This window comes from Xyrauchen texanus, chromosome 41 (assembly GCF_025860055.1).
Source record: "Xyrauchen texanus isolate HMW12.3.18 chromosome 41, RBS_HiC_50CHRs, whole genome shotgun sequence".
NCBI classification, from domain to species: domain Eukaryota; kingdom Metazoa; phylum Chordata; class Actinopteri; order Cypriniformes; family Catostomidae; genus Xyrauchen; species Xyrauchen texanus.
In genome coordinates this window covers 18,111,254-18,128,781 of record NC_068316.1, presented here as the reverse complement: position 1 = coordinate 18,128,781, position 17,528 = coordinate 18,111,254, and the positions used below count along the sequence as shown (strand labels likewise).

Genomic DNA, 17,528 nt, shown 5'->3' with positions numbered 1-17,528 from the left:
AGGCTATGGCTGGGTCAGCCAGTCCATAAACTTCTGAGCAGTTAGCCGCTCCCCGGGGTGTTTAATCCATGTGCCTCCAGTGGATTAATCCATGTCTTCAGAAGTGATATGATAGATGTGGTGAGAAACAGATCAATATTTAATTCTTTTTTTACTATTAATTCTCCTCCCTGCTCAGTCAATCTCCAATTTAACTTTCACTTCTTTTGTTTTTGGTGATTCACATTCTTCATGCATATCGCCACCTACTGGGCATAGAGAAGAATTTCTAGCAAAACATTACTTAAATATTGATCTGTTTCTCAGCCACACCTTTCATATCAATTCTGAAGTCATGGATTAAACCACTGGAGTTGTATGTATTACTTTTATTTTGCTTTTATGTGCTTTTTTGAGGGTCCAAATTTTGGCACCCCTTCACTTGCCTACATGGTCATACAGAGCTGAAATATTCTTCTAAAAATCTTAATTTGTGTTCTGAAGAAAGAAAGTCATAGAGAGATGGCACGAGGGTGAGTAAATGATGAGAGAATTTTCTTTTTTTTTTGTGAATTATTTTGTGCTTTAAGTAGCACATTGGGGGCCATATTGTCCTCCTTTTGAGGTACAATGTTCCACATTGATTTAGTTCTTGTATCTTTTAAGCCCAGCAATAGTTCTGTTCTCATTCTAATGCATGATGCACAATTTTCTGAAGTTTGTGACTGGTGAAATGTTCTGCTGAAGTATTGCTCTGCAAATGTTGATACTTTTCTGTCTTTATAAAAGCTAAGCATAATTATAAATTATTGTATCATCTCTACTTTCCTGGTAATTTATTATACCAATTAACACACTCCCTACGTCAGGGGTTATTATTAAAAATGTTTTATTATATTGAATTAATACTTTTAAAGCTACTCAAGTCATTCAGCCAAAAGCAGTGAGTGGTTTTCTCATTTCCTTGTCTGATTAATAGCCTTTATAAGACATAAGCTAGACAGTGCTCAATTCGGTAACTTGGACACTTCAAGTCCAGCATTTTGATGCAAATACGCTTGTCCCACTGTTTAAATTCACTTTAGATATAAATGACTGCGTTTACATTAATTCCTCATTAAGACGGGCATTGGTGGAATTAAAAAGTATTTTTGACTATTTAGGCGCATTAGCGCTCAAACATTAGCCGCCTTTAAATCAGACAGCACGCAGCAACAGACGTCAGGAAATAAATAGTCAATCTTTATATTTTGTCTAGATCAAACAACCAGTGGTGCTCTTGCTATCATGATTGATGTAATGAACACCCCTGATCTAGATGTAGATCATAGGCTAAATATAGAAAACTACTGAATATTTTGTTCGAGGACATCTCTCTTTTTTCTGACAAACATCTAGATAATTGTATTGCCCAGCCCTATTGATAACATTGCATTAATCTCTCACATCAACCCAATAATCTCAGTGATAGATAGATACATTTCAGTCTACATTATAGACACAGAATCTAGTAAGCAGAAATATGAAATTTACCTCGATATATTTTTTCATATTAGAGGCAGGATTAATGCTGATATCTGGCTTGAGCAAGTTAAACTCACATGACAGGATCAAGCAATTGGCCTTTTTCACTGTGAAAATCCCTTTCAGGTGCACCTGTTATGTTCAGGTGTTGAACTGTGCTTGAGGAATTCTCCACAGTTGCAACTGATCTACAGCTACCATTCAAGTTTTTTACATGTGATTTGATTTGACGGGAGTCACAAGACTCTCCCTAGTGTATCATGTTGATAGATTAAAAATAAAATCAAGACAGGGAAATAGCGAACACAGAGGGTGGGAAAACAGCGCATTAAAAGTACAGTTACAGCACTTAAAATGGACTCAAGTAAAAGTATAAAAGTTTTTAATACTTAAAAAAGTAAAATTCCTGGGAAAAAAGTAGTTAATTACAGTAACGTGAGTATTTGTAATGTGTTACTTTACACCCCTGTGCACAATATAGTGAAAAGATTCAAGGAATCTGCATAAATGACAAGACGAAAACTACTTATGAATGCATGTGATCTCTGATCCCTTAAACGTCACTGTCTTAAAAAATGGCATTCATCTATAATGGATTTCATGAACATGGGCTTGGGATAACTTAAGTAAACCTTTGTTAGTCAACAACACTCGCCGCTGCATCCACAGATGCAAGTTAAGACTTTACTATGCAAAGTAGAAGCTCTAAATCAACACTGTCCAAAAGTGTCTCTCATCTTAGCTGGAAAGTAGAAACTGTGTTTTTTGGTCTGAAGAGTCCACATTTAAAAAAGTTTTTGAAAAACACAGCCATCATGTTATCCGGGCCAAAGAGGAAAAGGACCATCCAAGCTGGTATTAGCATCAAGTCCAAAAGCCAGTGTGTGTATGGGCCAGGGGTGTGTCAGTGCCCATGGCATGGGTAACTCGCACATCTGTGAGAACACCATAAATGCAGACAGATATGTAAATTTTGGAGAAACATATACGGTCATCCAGTTCTGTCTTTTCCAGAGACATCCCTGCATTTTTCAGCAGGACAACTTCAAACCACATACTGCTCGAATTACAAGTGCATGGCTGTGTAAGCAGAGATTGTGGGTGCTAGGTTGGCCTGCCTGCAGTCATGACCTGTCTCCAATTGAGAATTTGTGACGCATTATGAAGCACACCAAACGGCAATGAAGACCATGTACAATTGTGCAGCTAAAGACCTATATAATGGATGAATGGTGGACAATTCCATTTTCTAAACTTAACAAACTTGTTTCTTCAGTGTCTAAATGCTTAATAAGTGTTAAAAGAAGAAATTGTGATGTTTCACAGTGGAAAACACTCGACTGTCCCAACTTTTTTGGAGCATGTTGCAATCATCCGATTTGAAATTACTGTACATTTAAAAAAAACAAAACAATGAAATTCACAAGGGAAAACATGATATGATGTGTAGTTTAGTTCTTTCAATATAGCAAAGGGTGAATATAATTTACAAATCAATCCTTTTTGTTTTTATTAGCATTTTTCATATTGGGGTTGTAACTCTTATTAAAGATCAAGGAAAAATGTATTTGTCATAAAATACAGCTTATACATATATAAAACCGATATGATATCTTAAGAAAGTGTGGTCGATTTCCATAGAACATCCTGATGGAGGATCTAGGGATAACCAATATGAATACCCACTATTATCTTACAAGTGTAGACTATACCCAGGTTTTAGCCTTTTAAGTCATCTAGGAGCTCCATGAGAATTATTTGAAAATGTCATGTTATTTAAATGTTTCTCAAAAAGACTGGAGAATAAAATAGAGTGTCTCCACATTCATTTAAGAGCTCCATTCTCAGAGAAGTTAGGGCTATCCCATAGAGACATGCAAGATTTATGGAGGAACATTGTGGTAATTGATGTTGTGTGCTGTATCTTTGGGGAATGCTGACTTCCTTTTGCTTGAGATGCTGTTCTTCAGAAGAAAAACAAACACACAAGAGTTTAAGGAGGCTTTGTTCACTGTTAGCTGTTAAACAAATTATTGAAAGAAAGAAAAACTCTATTGAAGCAACACTGTGGATTACCTTTTATTTAATTTGCTGTTAGGTTTTTAATTTAGTCTGTATTCATATTTGTTCACAAAGTGCAACGGAAATATTTTTGCTTATAATTTTATGTAATACCTGATTCACAGGCTGAACATGAATATTGACTGTAAAGATAAAACATACAACGATCAGCCACAACATTAAAACTACCTGACTAATATTGTGTATGTCCCCTTCGTGCCACCAAAACATTGCCAACACTCTTCTCACCATGATTGTACAGAGCGGTTATCTGAGTTACCATATACTTTGTGAGTTTGAACCAGTCTGGCCATTCTCTGTTGACCTGTCTCATCAACAAGGCATTTCCATCCACAGAACTGCCATTCACTGGATGTTTTTTGTTTTTGGCACCATTCGGAGTAAATTCTAGAGACTGTTGTGTGTGAAAATCCCAGGAGATCAGCTGTTCCAGAAATACTCAAACCAGCCCATCTGGCACCAACAATCATGCCACGGTCCAAATCACTGAGATCATTTTTTTCCTATTCTGATGGTTGATGTGAACATTAACTGAATCTCCTGACCCTATATTGCATGATTTTATGCACTGCACTGCTGCCACATGATTGGCTGATTAGATAATCGCATGGATGATTTTTGGTGGCAGATGGGCTGGTTTGAGTATTTCTGTAACTGCTGATCTCCTGGGATTTTCATGCTCAACAGTCTCTAGAATTTACTCCGAATGGTGCCAAAAACAGAAAACATCCAGTGAATGGCAGTTATGTGGATGGAAATGCCTTGTTGATGAGACAGGTCAACAGAGAATGGCCTGACTGGTTCGAACTGACAAAATCTACGATAACTTCGATAACAACTCTGCACAATTGTGGTGAGAAGAATAGCATCTCAGAATGCTATTCTGATATGCGGTTGGCACTGTTTTCGTGGCACGTGGGGGACCTACACAATATTAGGCAACTGGTTTTAATGTGGCTGATGTACAATGCGAGCAATGTCGAATGTTCCCTGCCATCAGTGATCGCTATAGAGTCTTTGAACTGTAAAAATAATTCAACCCCTAATGTCACACTACATCCCAGAGCTGGAAAAGGCAATGGCCATTAATGTGGCTTAGGAAATTAGCATTACTAGAGCTGCTACCCAATAGCTATCCCATGACACAGAGGCAGGTAGGCTACAAAGATTTTACACATGCTATGACTACGTTTTTGAAGCCAAGGGCAGGGGTTAATATGAAAGGCGCCACAGTGAGTTTATTTGCTATGCATACTGCACACCCGCACACAAACAAAAGCACACACTCCGGCGCACACAAACTGACAAGAGAAAAGATATTTTTCCCAAAGATGCATAAAACCAAGGAGCCAACACTCATACCATTTTCAGTTTAAATGTTGACTGTCTATGCGTGTGTGTATTCTTAGACAAATGTGTGCTTACATGTCTCATCTCCTCTGCTGCAGAAATCGAGCCATGGATCCATCGGTTCAGATCTGAGGGAACAGTCGATTATTCACAGCTGACCTTTGACCCTGGCCAGAACGAATTAATCATAGGTGCCAGGTAATGGATGGTTCCTCTATCACCATGTTAAATTTAAGTAGCATGTGTCTTGGTAGACAAATATAATAATTATGAGTGTTTAAGTGTCAAAGGTTCTGACAATGTGTCTGCTGGGCCTCACTACGCTGTACTATATTTTCAGCAACACCAAATGGACACCTACTGTGAAAATGTCACACTGCCACAATTTCCATGTTTCTCATGATTAGCCCAATACTGACATATAATCTGGGTTTCTGCAAATCCCCAAAATGAAACCAATTGGAGGAAGGTGTCACACAAAAAGCCACAGACCCTCCACATTGACAGACTTAAAAAAATTAAATATAAAGTCACACCATGAATGTGAGAATAGGATGGGTTTCCCTGTGTCCAGCCCTAATTAATGTGTCTGCTGATTTTTCACATAGACTTTCACACTGTCCCACTTTACATTTTCAGCCAAATGAATCTCATATTCCTGATCTGTCAGCAGCCTGGAAGGTCTCCAAGCAATTATTTTCAACCACAGAAATGGTTTGATATGTAGCACTATAACAATTTGTTGACCCACAGGGCTAGGAATGGTAGAATAATCACTTTTTCTCACAAAAGTAGGGATTAACATTCACTTCACTAGTTATTCATTCTATCAAGACCAGATTTTTCTTTCTTTCCTTTTTTTTTTTACTTAAAAGTAGTCTTAATTAACCTTTCAAAACCTATTTTAAAGTGTGATGTGTCATTATCAAGTCTGACTTCACTGATGAAAAAACAGCATTTTCCAAGCTGGTTTATGGTGGTTAGTGATAGTTTACTTAATAGACCAGAATAGCAATGTTGCTTTAAAAAAACTGGTCAAACAGCACGGTCTCCCTGATGAAATAGGCTGACTTGGATAGGCATGCTGATTAAGCTAGTTAAAGGAATTTTCCGCGTTTAATAAAAGTTTTTAAAAGATTTTAATGTTTATGGACTAGCCCCCTTTGCTTCTATAGTAAATGCCTTACCTATAATGTAAAAAGAAATTAGCATTTATTTTTGTGGTAATCAACATCATGCCAAAAATGCTATTGATTGAGCTTAACCTGTATTGAATCTGGAACATTCCTTTAAGAAGCCTGTTAGGGAAACCAGCATTCTAGCATCCCATTTGGGGACCAGTATGTAAAACACAACATACTGTATACTGGTGATGTGGTCTTCTTAACAGTGTTTGCTAAAACAATTTATTGGGATTCTTTGTTTGCACTAAAAATAAAACAAAATGTATTAAACTATGAGCTGGTTTTAAAAATAAGTGTATATATTTGTGGTAATGGCTTAAAATACAAGACCAAATGAAGTTTAATACTCTTTTTTTTAACCCTGTAGTCCTCTTTCGTCATCTCATGTTTGAGATCCACATATGGGAGTAAACACCCATACCTGACCTCTGCAGTAGCATCCATTTGCACTAAGTCTGGCTTGACAGACAAGAGCGCAATTCCAATGCCCCTGTAAGGCCCCGCCCTTACCTGAGGGCATAAAGGATCTATACACACTACATTTCCTCAGTTGACATTCGCTTGTCGCAACCTCTACACTTAAAACTCACATCTCGACTTTATTTTCACTTTTCTCTCACTTAACAGTCTGCAGGAGGACACATCTTTGGATCAACCTCTGCAAGGCATGGCTGCCTAAGGAATGCTGGTTAGTTTACTGTTTTTATTCAGCCTGCAAGCCACCCACGCTTGCTGGCCTTCACATTTTTTGGCTGCCCATGTTTTTCTTTGCACTTTTCCCTGTATCTCTGCTGCTGATACATTGGATTTAGACTTTAGTTTTTTCCACTGCATGGCCCAGTCTAAACCCTACAATGTCTGCTAGCCCCTGACACCAGCCGTCGCTAGCAGGCCCAGCCACATGCGGAACCCCGTATGGAATTAAAACGGGCAGAGGAAGCTCTGTCCCTTTCTGAGAACTGTAGCCATTGCTTCACCTTGCCAAGAAAGCTCCAGTACCATTGGCTTAAGGTAGCTGCTACCCAAAGGAGTGTATTTGAGCAGGATGACTCAGACAAGGGAAACGGCAATGATTCTGCTACTCTGGGGGCCTCCCAGACTTTGCAATCTCTCAGTTGGGCCAACCAAGCAGACTTATGTCTAATCAAGGACCCTTCTCTTCCTAGTGTTTCTTTGTTCAATTATGAGCTGCCCAGCTCTGGGAAAGATGATGATGCTGTGCTTGAGGGCTTGAAAGACTAGGAGGCCATCCCGTGTCCATTCTCCACCAGCAGGCTGCTTAACTGTGTTACAGCACGCTATCCTCCTCAAAGTTTGTGAATTGTGTTGAGCTCTGCTCAAGATTGAATGGCAGGCTCTTAAAAAAAAGTCACTATTAGGAGAGGGGTGTTTATAGTGGGAAACTACTTGGGGCCGCCACCCGGCCCTGGGAAATGTTTTTTGCCCATTGTCCCTGCTTGTGTTAAGGGCATGAAGCACTACTGGGGAGACCCACTCAACCTTAAGCGGTTAAGTTTCACTGACTCGGAGGTTAAGAATATGGCTGCGTAGGGTGTGGGAGGGTGCCCTCTACCATCAAAACTTTGATAACAGACACGTCAATCCCTCACAGGGAGGCCTGCTTGCTCCTCCCAATCTGCCCTCCCTAACAAGATGGACTGCATCTCCGCCTCCAGCTTTTTGTGCAAAAAGCGAATCTTCACACTGGGGAAAAGTAGTGCCTACAGGTCGTTTATGCCCTCAGGTAAGGGCAGGGCATTACAGTGGCATTGTATGCATGCTCCTGTCTGTCAAGCCAGGTGCAATTGGATGCTTTTACAGAGGTCAGGTATGGGTGTCCGTCCCATAGATGTATCTCTCCACTCAATGTTTCAGAGAACTGGGGTTACAGAAAAGGTAACCTATTGTTTTTAAAGAAGTCATTCTCTGCACATCTTAAAATAAAACTCTCTTACCATTGTGTTCTCAATATTCCTAGAATGAGAAGGCTCAGTCAGTTTCTGCAAATGGCTCTAGCTGTCAAGAGAGGTCTTTTACTTTGGCTGTTTGGTATTGGCCTTGGAGACAGCAAGCCTCAAAAACAAGACAAACAGAAACAACTGGAACTTATTGAATCCAGTAATGCACTTTAAATTGAGGATGGGAACTATACAACAATAATTTCCAGCAACTTGTTTAGATAGGGGAGGTGACCCTCACAATCAACAAGCTTCAATAATTGTTTATTCTAAAGTAATAAAGTCTTAGAGGAATAGGTTCTGTCATAATTTACTCATCCTTATGTTGTTTGTATGTCTTTCTTTTGACTTAGTCTTAGTCACTGTTCAGTTCCATTGCATATTTTTTTTACAGTGTACAATGAAATTGAATGGTGACTGAGGCTGTCATTCTGCCTAACATTTCTTTTTGTGTTTCACGAAGAAAGTAAGTAATACGGGTGTGGAGCAACGTCTGGGTGAGTAAATTATGTTATATGGTTTATGTTTTTAAAACGTATTCTGAAAAATAACCCTGAAAAGTTATCAAACAGTTGTTGATTAATGACAAAAGCAGCTGGAAGCACATTTTTTGTGTGGTTAAAATGTCCACCACTATGGATCGGTGATTAAAGGATTATAGATCAATATTGTTCAAATCAAGCTGTGAGGAAGAATACTAAAATCTTGTCTATGTAGTCTCCCTGATAATTCCAGCTCGATTAGTTATCTTTGGAGCAGAAGGGATTTCCAGAGCTGCTGTCAGTGCTCAAGGCTTCCAAAATATACCAACAGTCTGGCCTAATGGGCTGAAGGTGCACTGGCTGAGCTGCTCCTATCAATGTCACTGAGGAACAGGGTTCTCATGAAGATACTCAGCTTTTCAAGAAATATTTCTGCCAATTACCAAGACCTGACTTATCAGACCTGTTTTAAATCAGACACTTAGAGATTTAATTATTGTAAACTGACTCATGCCTCTACCCAATCAGATTTTTATACTAAGCATGACTCTGTATTATCTGCAATAAAGTGATTTTTCACCCAAAATGAAAATTCTGTCATCATATACTCACATTTACTCATGTTGTTCCAAATCTGTATGACTTTCTTTTTTCCGTGGAACGGAATGTTAGTCTCAGTCACCATTTAATTTAATTTAATTTCATCTTTTTTCCATACATAAAAAGTCAATGGTGACTGAGGCTCTCATTCTCCCTTACATGTTCCACAAAAGAAAGAAAGTCATATGAGTTTGTAATAAAGTTAAGTAAATAAGACCAGAATTTTTATTTTTTGGGGGAAGTATCCTTTTAATGAAATTACAAACAAATTTTAAAATTGGAAGGGGCACATGTACTCCTCAATGTCTATGGGGGTTACAGTGCTGGTAGGAGTTAGGGTAAAAATTTTTCCATTGCTTAATGGGATGGTGGGGGCAACGGGAACATTTGGGCCCTGTGATGATGTTATGAGGGGTGCCCTCTAAAGTCCTCTATGGTATAGCCTTCTCGTTAGGCCTGGCCTCATTCTAGAACTAAATAACCTGGAATCAGCTCTGTACACTCAGAATGCTTCTATATTGAGAGTGTAGCTTTATAGTCATGACATATCATAGAATTAATGGCCCAGTGGCCTGTGCAAAGGAGCCATTGATAGTTGGAAGCTCTAAAGACTTTAGTGGTAACAGAGTTGTAGTCGAGACTAGCTCATCCGAGTCCAAGTCCAATCCGAGACCAGAGTATTTTGTATGACATAGCCTACTAGACAGTGCTCAATTCGTTGTACACTTCAAGTTCAACATTTGATGTATCCAACAACATACATTCACTTTCGAACAAACCGACAGCGTTTACATTAATGCTTCATCAAGACGGGCATTGGTGGAATTCTAAAGTATATTTGATCATTTAGGTGCAAACCCGCAATAGCACTCAAACATTAGTGCCTGTCAATCAAACAGCACTCAGCGACAGACGTCAGGAAATAAAAAGTAAATCTTTTATATTTTAACTAGATCAACCAACCAGTGGTTGTCTTGCTATCATGATCGATGTAATGAACACCCCATTTCTAGATGTCTCTCACATCAAACTCAATAATCTCAGTGATATAAAGCTAATTTACAGGCTACATTATAGACACAGAATCTGGTAAGCAGAAATATGAAATTTACCACGATATGTTTCATCAAATTAGAGGCAGGATTAATGCTGATATCTGGCTTGGGCAACTTAAACTCACAATTGGCAATTGGCCTTTTACACTGTGAAAATCCCTTTCAGGTGCAGCTGTGATGTTCAGGTGTTGAACTGTGCTTGAGGCATCCTCCACATCCATAACAGTTGTCACCTGATCTACAGCTGCCATGCTCTCAAGTTTTTTACATGTGAATTGATTTGACGGGAGTCTTGAGACTCTACCTAGCCAATCATGTTGATAGATAAAAATAAAATCTGAACAGGGAAATAGTGAACACAGATGGTGGGAAAATAGCACATTAAAAGTACAGTTACAGCACTTGTACTCAAGTAAAAGTATACCATTTTTAAACTACTTAAAATTGTGCAATTCTTGGGAAAAAGTAGTTAATTAATAGTTACGTGAGTATTTGTAATTCGTTACTTTACATCCCTGATGTCTTCCAGATGTAAACACATATCAAACAGACATCTGGGTGTTGTACGTGTGCTATCAGGGAATAGAGTATAACAGAGGTGTCTTGAGACACATTTTTAACAGTTGATGTTCTTTTTCACTTGACAAAAGAACTTTAAAAAGTCAAGGCGCTCCTGCATGAGATGCCAAAAACACAGCGATATGTAATGCACTGGTTAAAGACATTTGTTTATCATGTAGAAAAACAACTAAAAAACAGCATGGGTGGAACCGAACACATTTGGTGTGAACAGCCCCTTATAAACAAGACATAGCACAAATGGAATTTTCTTTTGTTGACTGTAGGTAAATATTCAATTTCTCCAATGATTGGTTTGTTTTCCGTTTTCTAAAATATCCTGATGCTGTTTTAATGAGTGAGAAGCTGCTACAAATTATTCAGTGAGACAGCAGTCAGAAATAATTGGACTGAATAGCCAATCGATTCAGACCTGTTTGCTAACCCTTTTGGCCAATTTGCTGAAAAGAACCGACTCAATAGAATTATTTATTTGTGAACTGGGCATCACTAGTTCTGATTCTATGTAGGACAGACGTCAAGATCTCTGATATTGTCAGTCAAAAAAAAATTTCAGATAAGTCGAATCTTTCACTGTGTGTATTTTTTTGCTAAGGGACTCAACTGGACTTGGAGTTAAGTCCGAGTCCGACCAAGTCAAATTGCTCATAAGTCCATGACAAGTACAAGACCATGAAAATATGGTCCAATCTCGAGTACTATAACACTGAGTGGTAATGCAGTGAAACATAATCAATAGACATGTCGATAAAATAAGTAGACCTTTATCACATCAACTTGATTTATCATGAAATAGTACAGACTCAATTTTCATGTTATGCTCCATATTATTTTTATCGAATGTTTGTCTGCTTTTGTCTATCATATATGGACAGAAAATCATGTTAGACAGATATGTGATTTGTAGTTCCTCATGTTGATTTATGATTTAAGATTACATTTGGCTGTTCCCACAGAGCTATTCCTACAGTAAATTAAACTCAGCCCTAAGAGATGTTTGGAGAAGCAAATTAAGTCTCTTTCACCCTGTGATTAAAAACATGAGAATGAATTTAGCTTCCTAGAGTTAAAATGCAGTAAGCATTTACAGGCCTATGGTATTCTAAACAAGCCCTGTATCCTTTGGCAAGGTCCAGTATCAGCTCATTAAAGTGACAGTGGGCTACACACTTTGCATAAGAGGGTTTTTTCTTTTATACTTATTTAGCCTTCAGCCAGGTATACCGATTATACCTAAAAGGAACTAGTACGCCAGGTGTACACATTAAAAATGGGTGGATATAGGCAGCATATGAATATCATTTAGTCAGCAGTTAATTTGGCAATTTAGTAGCACCAAAATCCACTGTTATATTTATAGACTTTTTTATTTAAAAACAAAAAAAAACTCAAAACATTCCTCTCACGACACTGGCCAATTGCTTTAACACATGGATTCACCCACAATGTTGCAACCCATAAAAATCACCATTTATAACCGCAGTGGCTGCCCAGCCTCTGAGACAAATTCTGCTCCGATCTGTCTGGAAAATCATACCTTTTTGTTTTTTCTCTCCATCTCTTTCAGAAATCATCTCTTCAGGCTACATTTAGAGGATCTTTCATTGATCCAGGTGGGTGAAAATATCTCTGTCTTTCTTTCCCAGAATTGCTCAGACAGTGCAAACAAACAGGATGAGACTAACAGGTGTTCTTGCTGCTATGTATGAATGCCAATTATATTGGCTTCATGGGCTCGAGGAGAAGTACTCTACCAATTTTAAAGTTGTCAATTTATTTTGATATAATAAAAATGTGGATAGCGTTAAAGCCCCATGGGCTAGTATTGTTTCTTCAAGCAACATGTAAACTGTCCGTAGTCTCCTTCTTGTATTCATGCGGTTTGAAACCTATTTAGTAGCTTTACTTACAGTTGTGTCTAAAAATCTGAGACCCCTACAGGAATATGATTCTATTTTGCATTTTTCTAATTTAATACCTACATTTGAATTATAAATGATATGTAACTTATAACTACTTCGGTGATAAGTTGAATTGAAAAATTTATATGAATTTCACAATTTGGTATGCCCCCCTTGTGCTTTAATGATAGCATGCACTCGAGCTGGCATGGACTCTACAAGTTTTTGCAAAACCTGATGACCATGTTATCCCAGCATGATTTTAGAATGTTTAGAAAGAGCATCTTGTCTACTTCAATGGAAAAAATGGAATCTGACCTTGTGGAGTTAACACAATCAATGTCACACATTTGCTTACAATTACATTTGATTAGTGACCTAAAAATAGTCCAGAATGTTAAAAATAGAAATTTTCATTGTACATCATTTTACAACTTTTTATAAACAGTACTAGGCATATTAAATGTTTCACACACAAAAAAAATAATAATAATAACTTGTCTTAAGATGGTTATTTTATATCTTCTGGTTTAGTGTGTCAATAGGACATTTCAGTTTTAGATTCCAAATGGTCCTTTTGCAAATAAAATAGAATTGAAGTAGAGCAAGTCATCCTGCTACAGATGGTATGACCCCCACAGAGCTCAGATCGTCTTGGGTTACTTAACTGTAACCCCTGTTCCCTGATAAAAGCGGAATGAGATGCTGCACTGACTTAGCGCTTTGGGAACGTCTTTAGGAGTGACCAGCTGTGAATATGTGTGCAACACGTCAGTGACATTGACAGAATGTATAGCCTCTGCCAGTGACATCATCAGGATGTGCCGGTAAAGCGGCTATAAATAGATATGCCACAGGTGCATCATCAGGTATTTTGTCTGAAGAGCAGTCCTGGGGCATCTTCAGTGTGGCAATGAAGCGCAGTGCCTCAAGGACATAAGAGCCTGGAGTAGCATGAACATCCAAACTATAGAATCTTATGAATGTATGTGGAGAGGACCAGCCCGCCGTATTACAAATATGTTGCAGAGGGACACCTCTGGCCAAAGCTTTAGAGGAGGAGACCTCTCTGGTAGAGTGAGCCCTGATACCTAATGGTGAAGCTTGACCGCACGCCTCATAGGCCAGGGCAATAGCATCCCTCACCCAATGTGACAGTTTGCTTGGTGGAGGCCGCCCCTTTGTTATGACCCCCATGATAAACAAATAGTTGCCCTGAGTTACGCCACTGGCTAGTGCGGTGGACATAAGTCTGAATGGCGTGGACTGGACACTGTCCGTGAAGTCTTTCCTGCTCCGGCATTATAAATGGTGGGGAGTAGAAGGCTTCGAGAGTGACCAGATGTACGGTCGAGAAAAGAACCTTAGGCAGGTAGTCAGGGTGAGGGTGCAATATTGCTTTAGCCATTCCTGGGGCAAAATCTAAGCAGGATGCAAGATGGGAAAAGCCTGCAGATCCCCAATTCTTTTTAGAGAGTTGCTAGGTTCTCTGAGATGGGAATCAATTTTGACACTTCCTGTTTAAGGGATGTCGAGTATTCCGCATCCTGGACTATGGCAGAAAGCAACAGAACACCCAACATTTTGCTGGAAACCTCTAACTCCTGAAACACCAGAGATGGCAGGAATGGAGAGGTTTCATGGGGGTATCAGGAAGGTACAGGTGAATGCTTAATGCACCCCGACCCGAGGGGGGCTACCCCCACGAGGCTGGGCTCAAAACCGTCAGGGTTTTCTCTTTTTAGAGATAACAGCCCTAAGGTCTTGCTTTGGGGGCTGCTGAGGGCGACGAACCGGCCCCAAGTCTCTATGAGGGGGAGCATGATTCGCCACGCTTTGTTTTTGAGCCTCTCGTCTAGAAGGGCGGGGCTGGGTGGCCGACGACCCCTCCCCCTGAGTGCATCGAGGAAGGAATTGCCCTTATGACTCTTTGCCTCCTGAAACCTGGTGATAACTGAATTCATAGCATCACCAAATAAGCCAGAAGGCAAAACCGATGCATCAAGGAGGAAAACTTTGTCCTTATCTCTGATGCCCAACAGGTTGAGCCATAAGTGTCTCTCACAAGTCAGCATATAGAGAGGAGGTGCAGTTGCTAATGGACTGGTGTGGAGCCAACAACCTGTCTCTGAATGTGGACAAAACAAAAGAGATGGTTGTTGACTTTAGGAGAGCACAGAACATCGATGGCTCCTCTGTGGAGATCGTCAAGAGCACCAAATTCCTTGGTGTTCACCTGGTGGAGAACCTCACCTCGTCCCTCAACACGAGCTCTATTACCAAGAAAGCCCAGCAGCATCTCTGCTTTCTTCGAAGGCTGAGGAAAGCACATCTCTCACCCCCCATCCTCACTACATTCTATAGAGGGACTATCGAGAGCATCCTAAGCAACTGGTTTGGGACTTGCACCATTTTGGACCGCAAAGCCCTGCAGAGGATAGTGAGGACAGCTGAGAATATCATTGGGGTCTCTCTTCCCTCCATCAAAGACATTTACAAAAAAACATTGCATCCGCAAAGCAACCAGCATTGTGGATGACACCACTAACCCCTCACACAAACTCTTCACCCTCCTGCTTTCTGGTAAGAGGTACCGAAGCATTCGGGCCTGTGTAACAGCTTCTTCCCTCAAGCCATCAGACTCCTCAATACTCAGAGACTGGAATGACATACACACATGTGTCCTGAGTTGCACTTTAATTATTGTCACTTTATACCTGGCTGCTACCTCAATAACTGCTATGTGCATAGAACACTATTTCATAGTATTTTATGTTTACATTTGGCATTTTTAGAAACTGTCATCTTTTTGCACTACTGTGTACTGGTCGGCGCTGCACTGTCTCTCACTGTGCCTATTGTCCTGTTAATTCTTAGTAATTTATTGTACTGTCCCGTACTTTTTGCACACGTTTGCATGTGCACTTTATATAGGTATGTTATTTAGTCTGTGTGATCTCATGTGGTTCTGTGTTTGTCCTATGTTGTTTTATGGGTCGTTTTAGCGACGATGCAGAGCCAGGCGAGAGATAACCTGCAAGTGTCTCTTCTACCGTCGGCATCACTGAATACCCCCTTGCCTCAGCACCCACAATAGTCGAATATGTCGACGTCGATGGGCACGAAGACATGGGAAGTATAAGGTTTCCTCCATGAACGAGAGAGCTCGTCATGGAGGTCATCAAAGAAGGGAAGGGACTGATGAGGCTTTCCCTTCCCTTGGCCACCAGACAGAAATCTGTCCTCCAGTTTGGAGCACTTGGTGGTCTCTTGTTCTCATGGCCAGTCTAATGGAAGCCTGGCCACCGCACAAGTAACCACCTCGAGTAATACCTCCATCACTTTATTATCATGCGCAGAATGCTCAGAGGTGGGTAGCTTGAAGTCCACAGACTCAAGAGATTCAAGGTCCCCCTCATGAACCGAAGAGGTGCCGGAGCACGCTTCACGATCACGGGAAGGACCAGCTGGATCTGGGGAGAACGCAAACAATAGGGACGGACCAGTCTCTCGCTCCTCAGCCAGATCCATGATGGAAGAGTGGGCGCTGTCTCTCGGAAGTAAGCAAGACGAGTGTGAAGCATTTTGACTGAGAACAGATCGCAATGCTTGCACCTGCCCCGCCCCAACACAAGAGCAGCATGCTTTTCCCCCAAACACACAAAACAAAACTGGTATGTGTCCCTCTCAGCCATAGAGTGTAAACATGGGAACACACACCGCTTTCTTAGTTTATCAGTCATTCTACTTCTTCTTCTTTTTTTAAAGAAAGGAGAAAGGTTTCTGTGCACTGCCTAACAATTCTAACTCCTAACAGAGGAAAGTGGAAAGTTCTGACAGTCAAGAAGCACAACACACACCGAATGATCTGAAGACAAAAGACCTGATGATGTCACCGGCGGAGGCTATACATTTTGACAATTTCATTGATGCGTTGCACACATATTCACAGCTGGTCACTCCTAAAGACATTCCCAAAGCGCTAAATCAGCGCAGCATCAAAGTGTAGCTTTTTGATAGGGAACTCAACATTATTGGGTCAGTCTGGGATTACATGAAGAGGCAATTGAGTCAAAATAAAACTGTGTCAAGTTCTCCTAGATGCTTGGAACAAATTATCTGCCTAAGACATTGAAAGTGTACCTAGGGTAACTGGTGCTGTTTTAAAAGCATAGGGTGATCACACTGAATATTGAATTTAGTTTTTTTATGTTCACTACACTTTGTATGAAGTTAATTGATAAATAAACAATTCTTCATGACATTAGTTTTGAAAACATCCTCTATACAAAATTGTTCACAACTGCCTAAAACTTTTGCACAGTACTAATATTCACATAGATTTGATGTGATAGGATGGGACAATGTCTAACTTTGATTATGAAATATTAGAATCAGGCTCCTCCAGATGTTTTGCTTCAGGGTTTTTCTATAAAGCCTTGGCCCATCAAATCCTAATAATGAGCACAGTTTAAAAGACAAATTAAGCTGAAAGAAGCTAGGCCTGAAATCCGCCAAATTAGACATTATTCCTTCTACATCCTTTTGAAAATTTCAAGCATAATTACCCAAGAGTAACTGCCATCATTGCATGGCTGCAGCAAAGTGATGGAAGTTACTTTGTCTCTCCTTTTTCATTAAGCATCTTGTAACCCTGCAACAAACCATACAAACATTGACATGTTTGGAAATGTATTTAAGGCCTTTTCCAGTGTGAAGAAGTGGTATCTTTTGAGGCTTCAATTGGCCAAACACTGGCTATTTAACAGCTTTGACATCATTGGGGTCTCCACAATAAGGGTGACCTCCTGGGGGAAATAGCAAACAGGCCAGA

General features: G+C 39.9%; 1 protein-coding gene across 1 annotated transcript in view; it reads left to right on the top strand.

Moving 5' to 3' along the window:
• The window catches only part of sema5a (sema domain, seven thrombospondin repeats (type 1 and type 1-like), transmembrane domain (TM) and short cytoplasmic domain, (semaphorin) 5A), a 161,983-nt gene that overhangs the window by 47,513 nt on the left and 96,942 nt on the right, over positions 1-17,528 (top strand). Inside the window, exons 3-4 of the mRNA XM_052113736.1 lie at positions 5,034-5,133; positions 12,361-12,406. Coding sequence (XP_051969696.1) covers positions 5,034-5,133; positions 12,361-12,406 — 146 coding nt within the window. The remainder of the gene's footprint in view (positions 1-5,033; positions 5,134-12,360; positions 12,407-17,528) is intronic.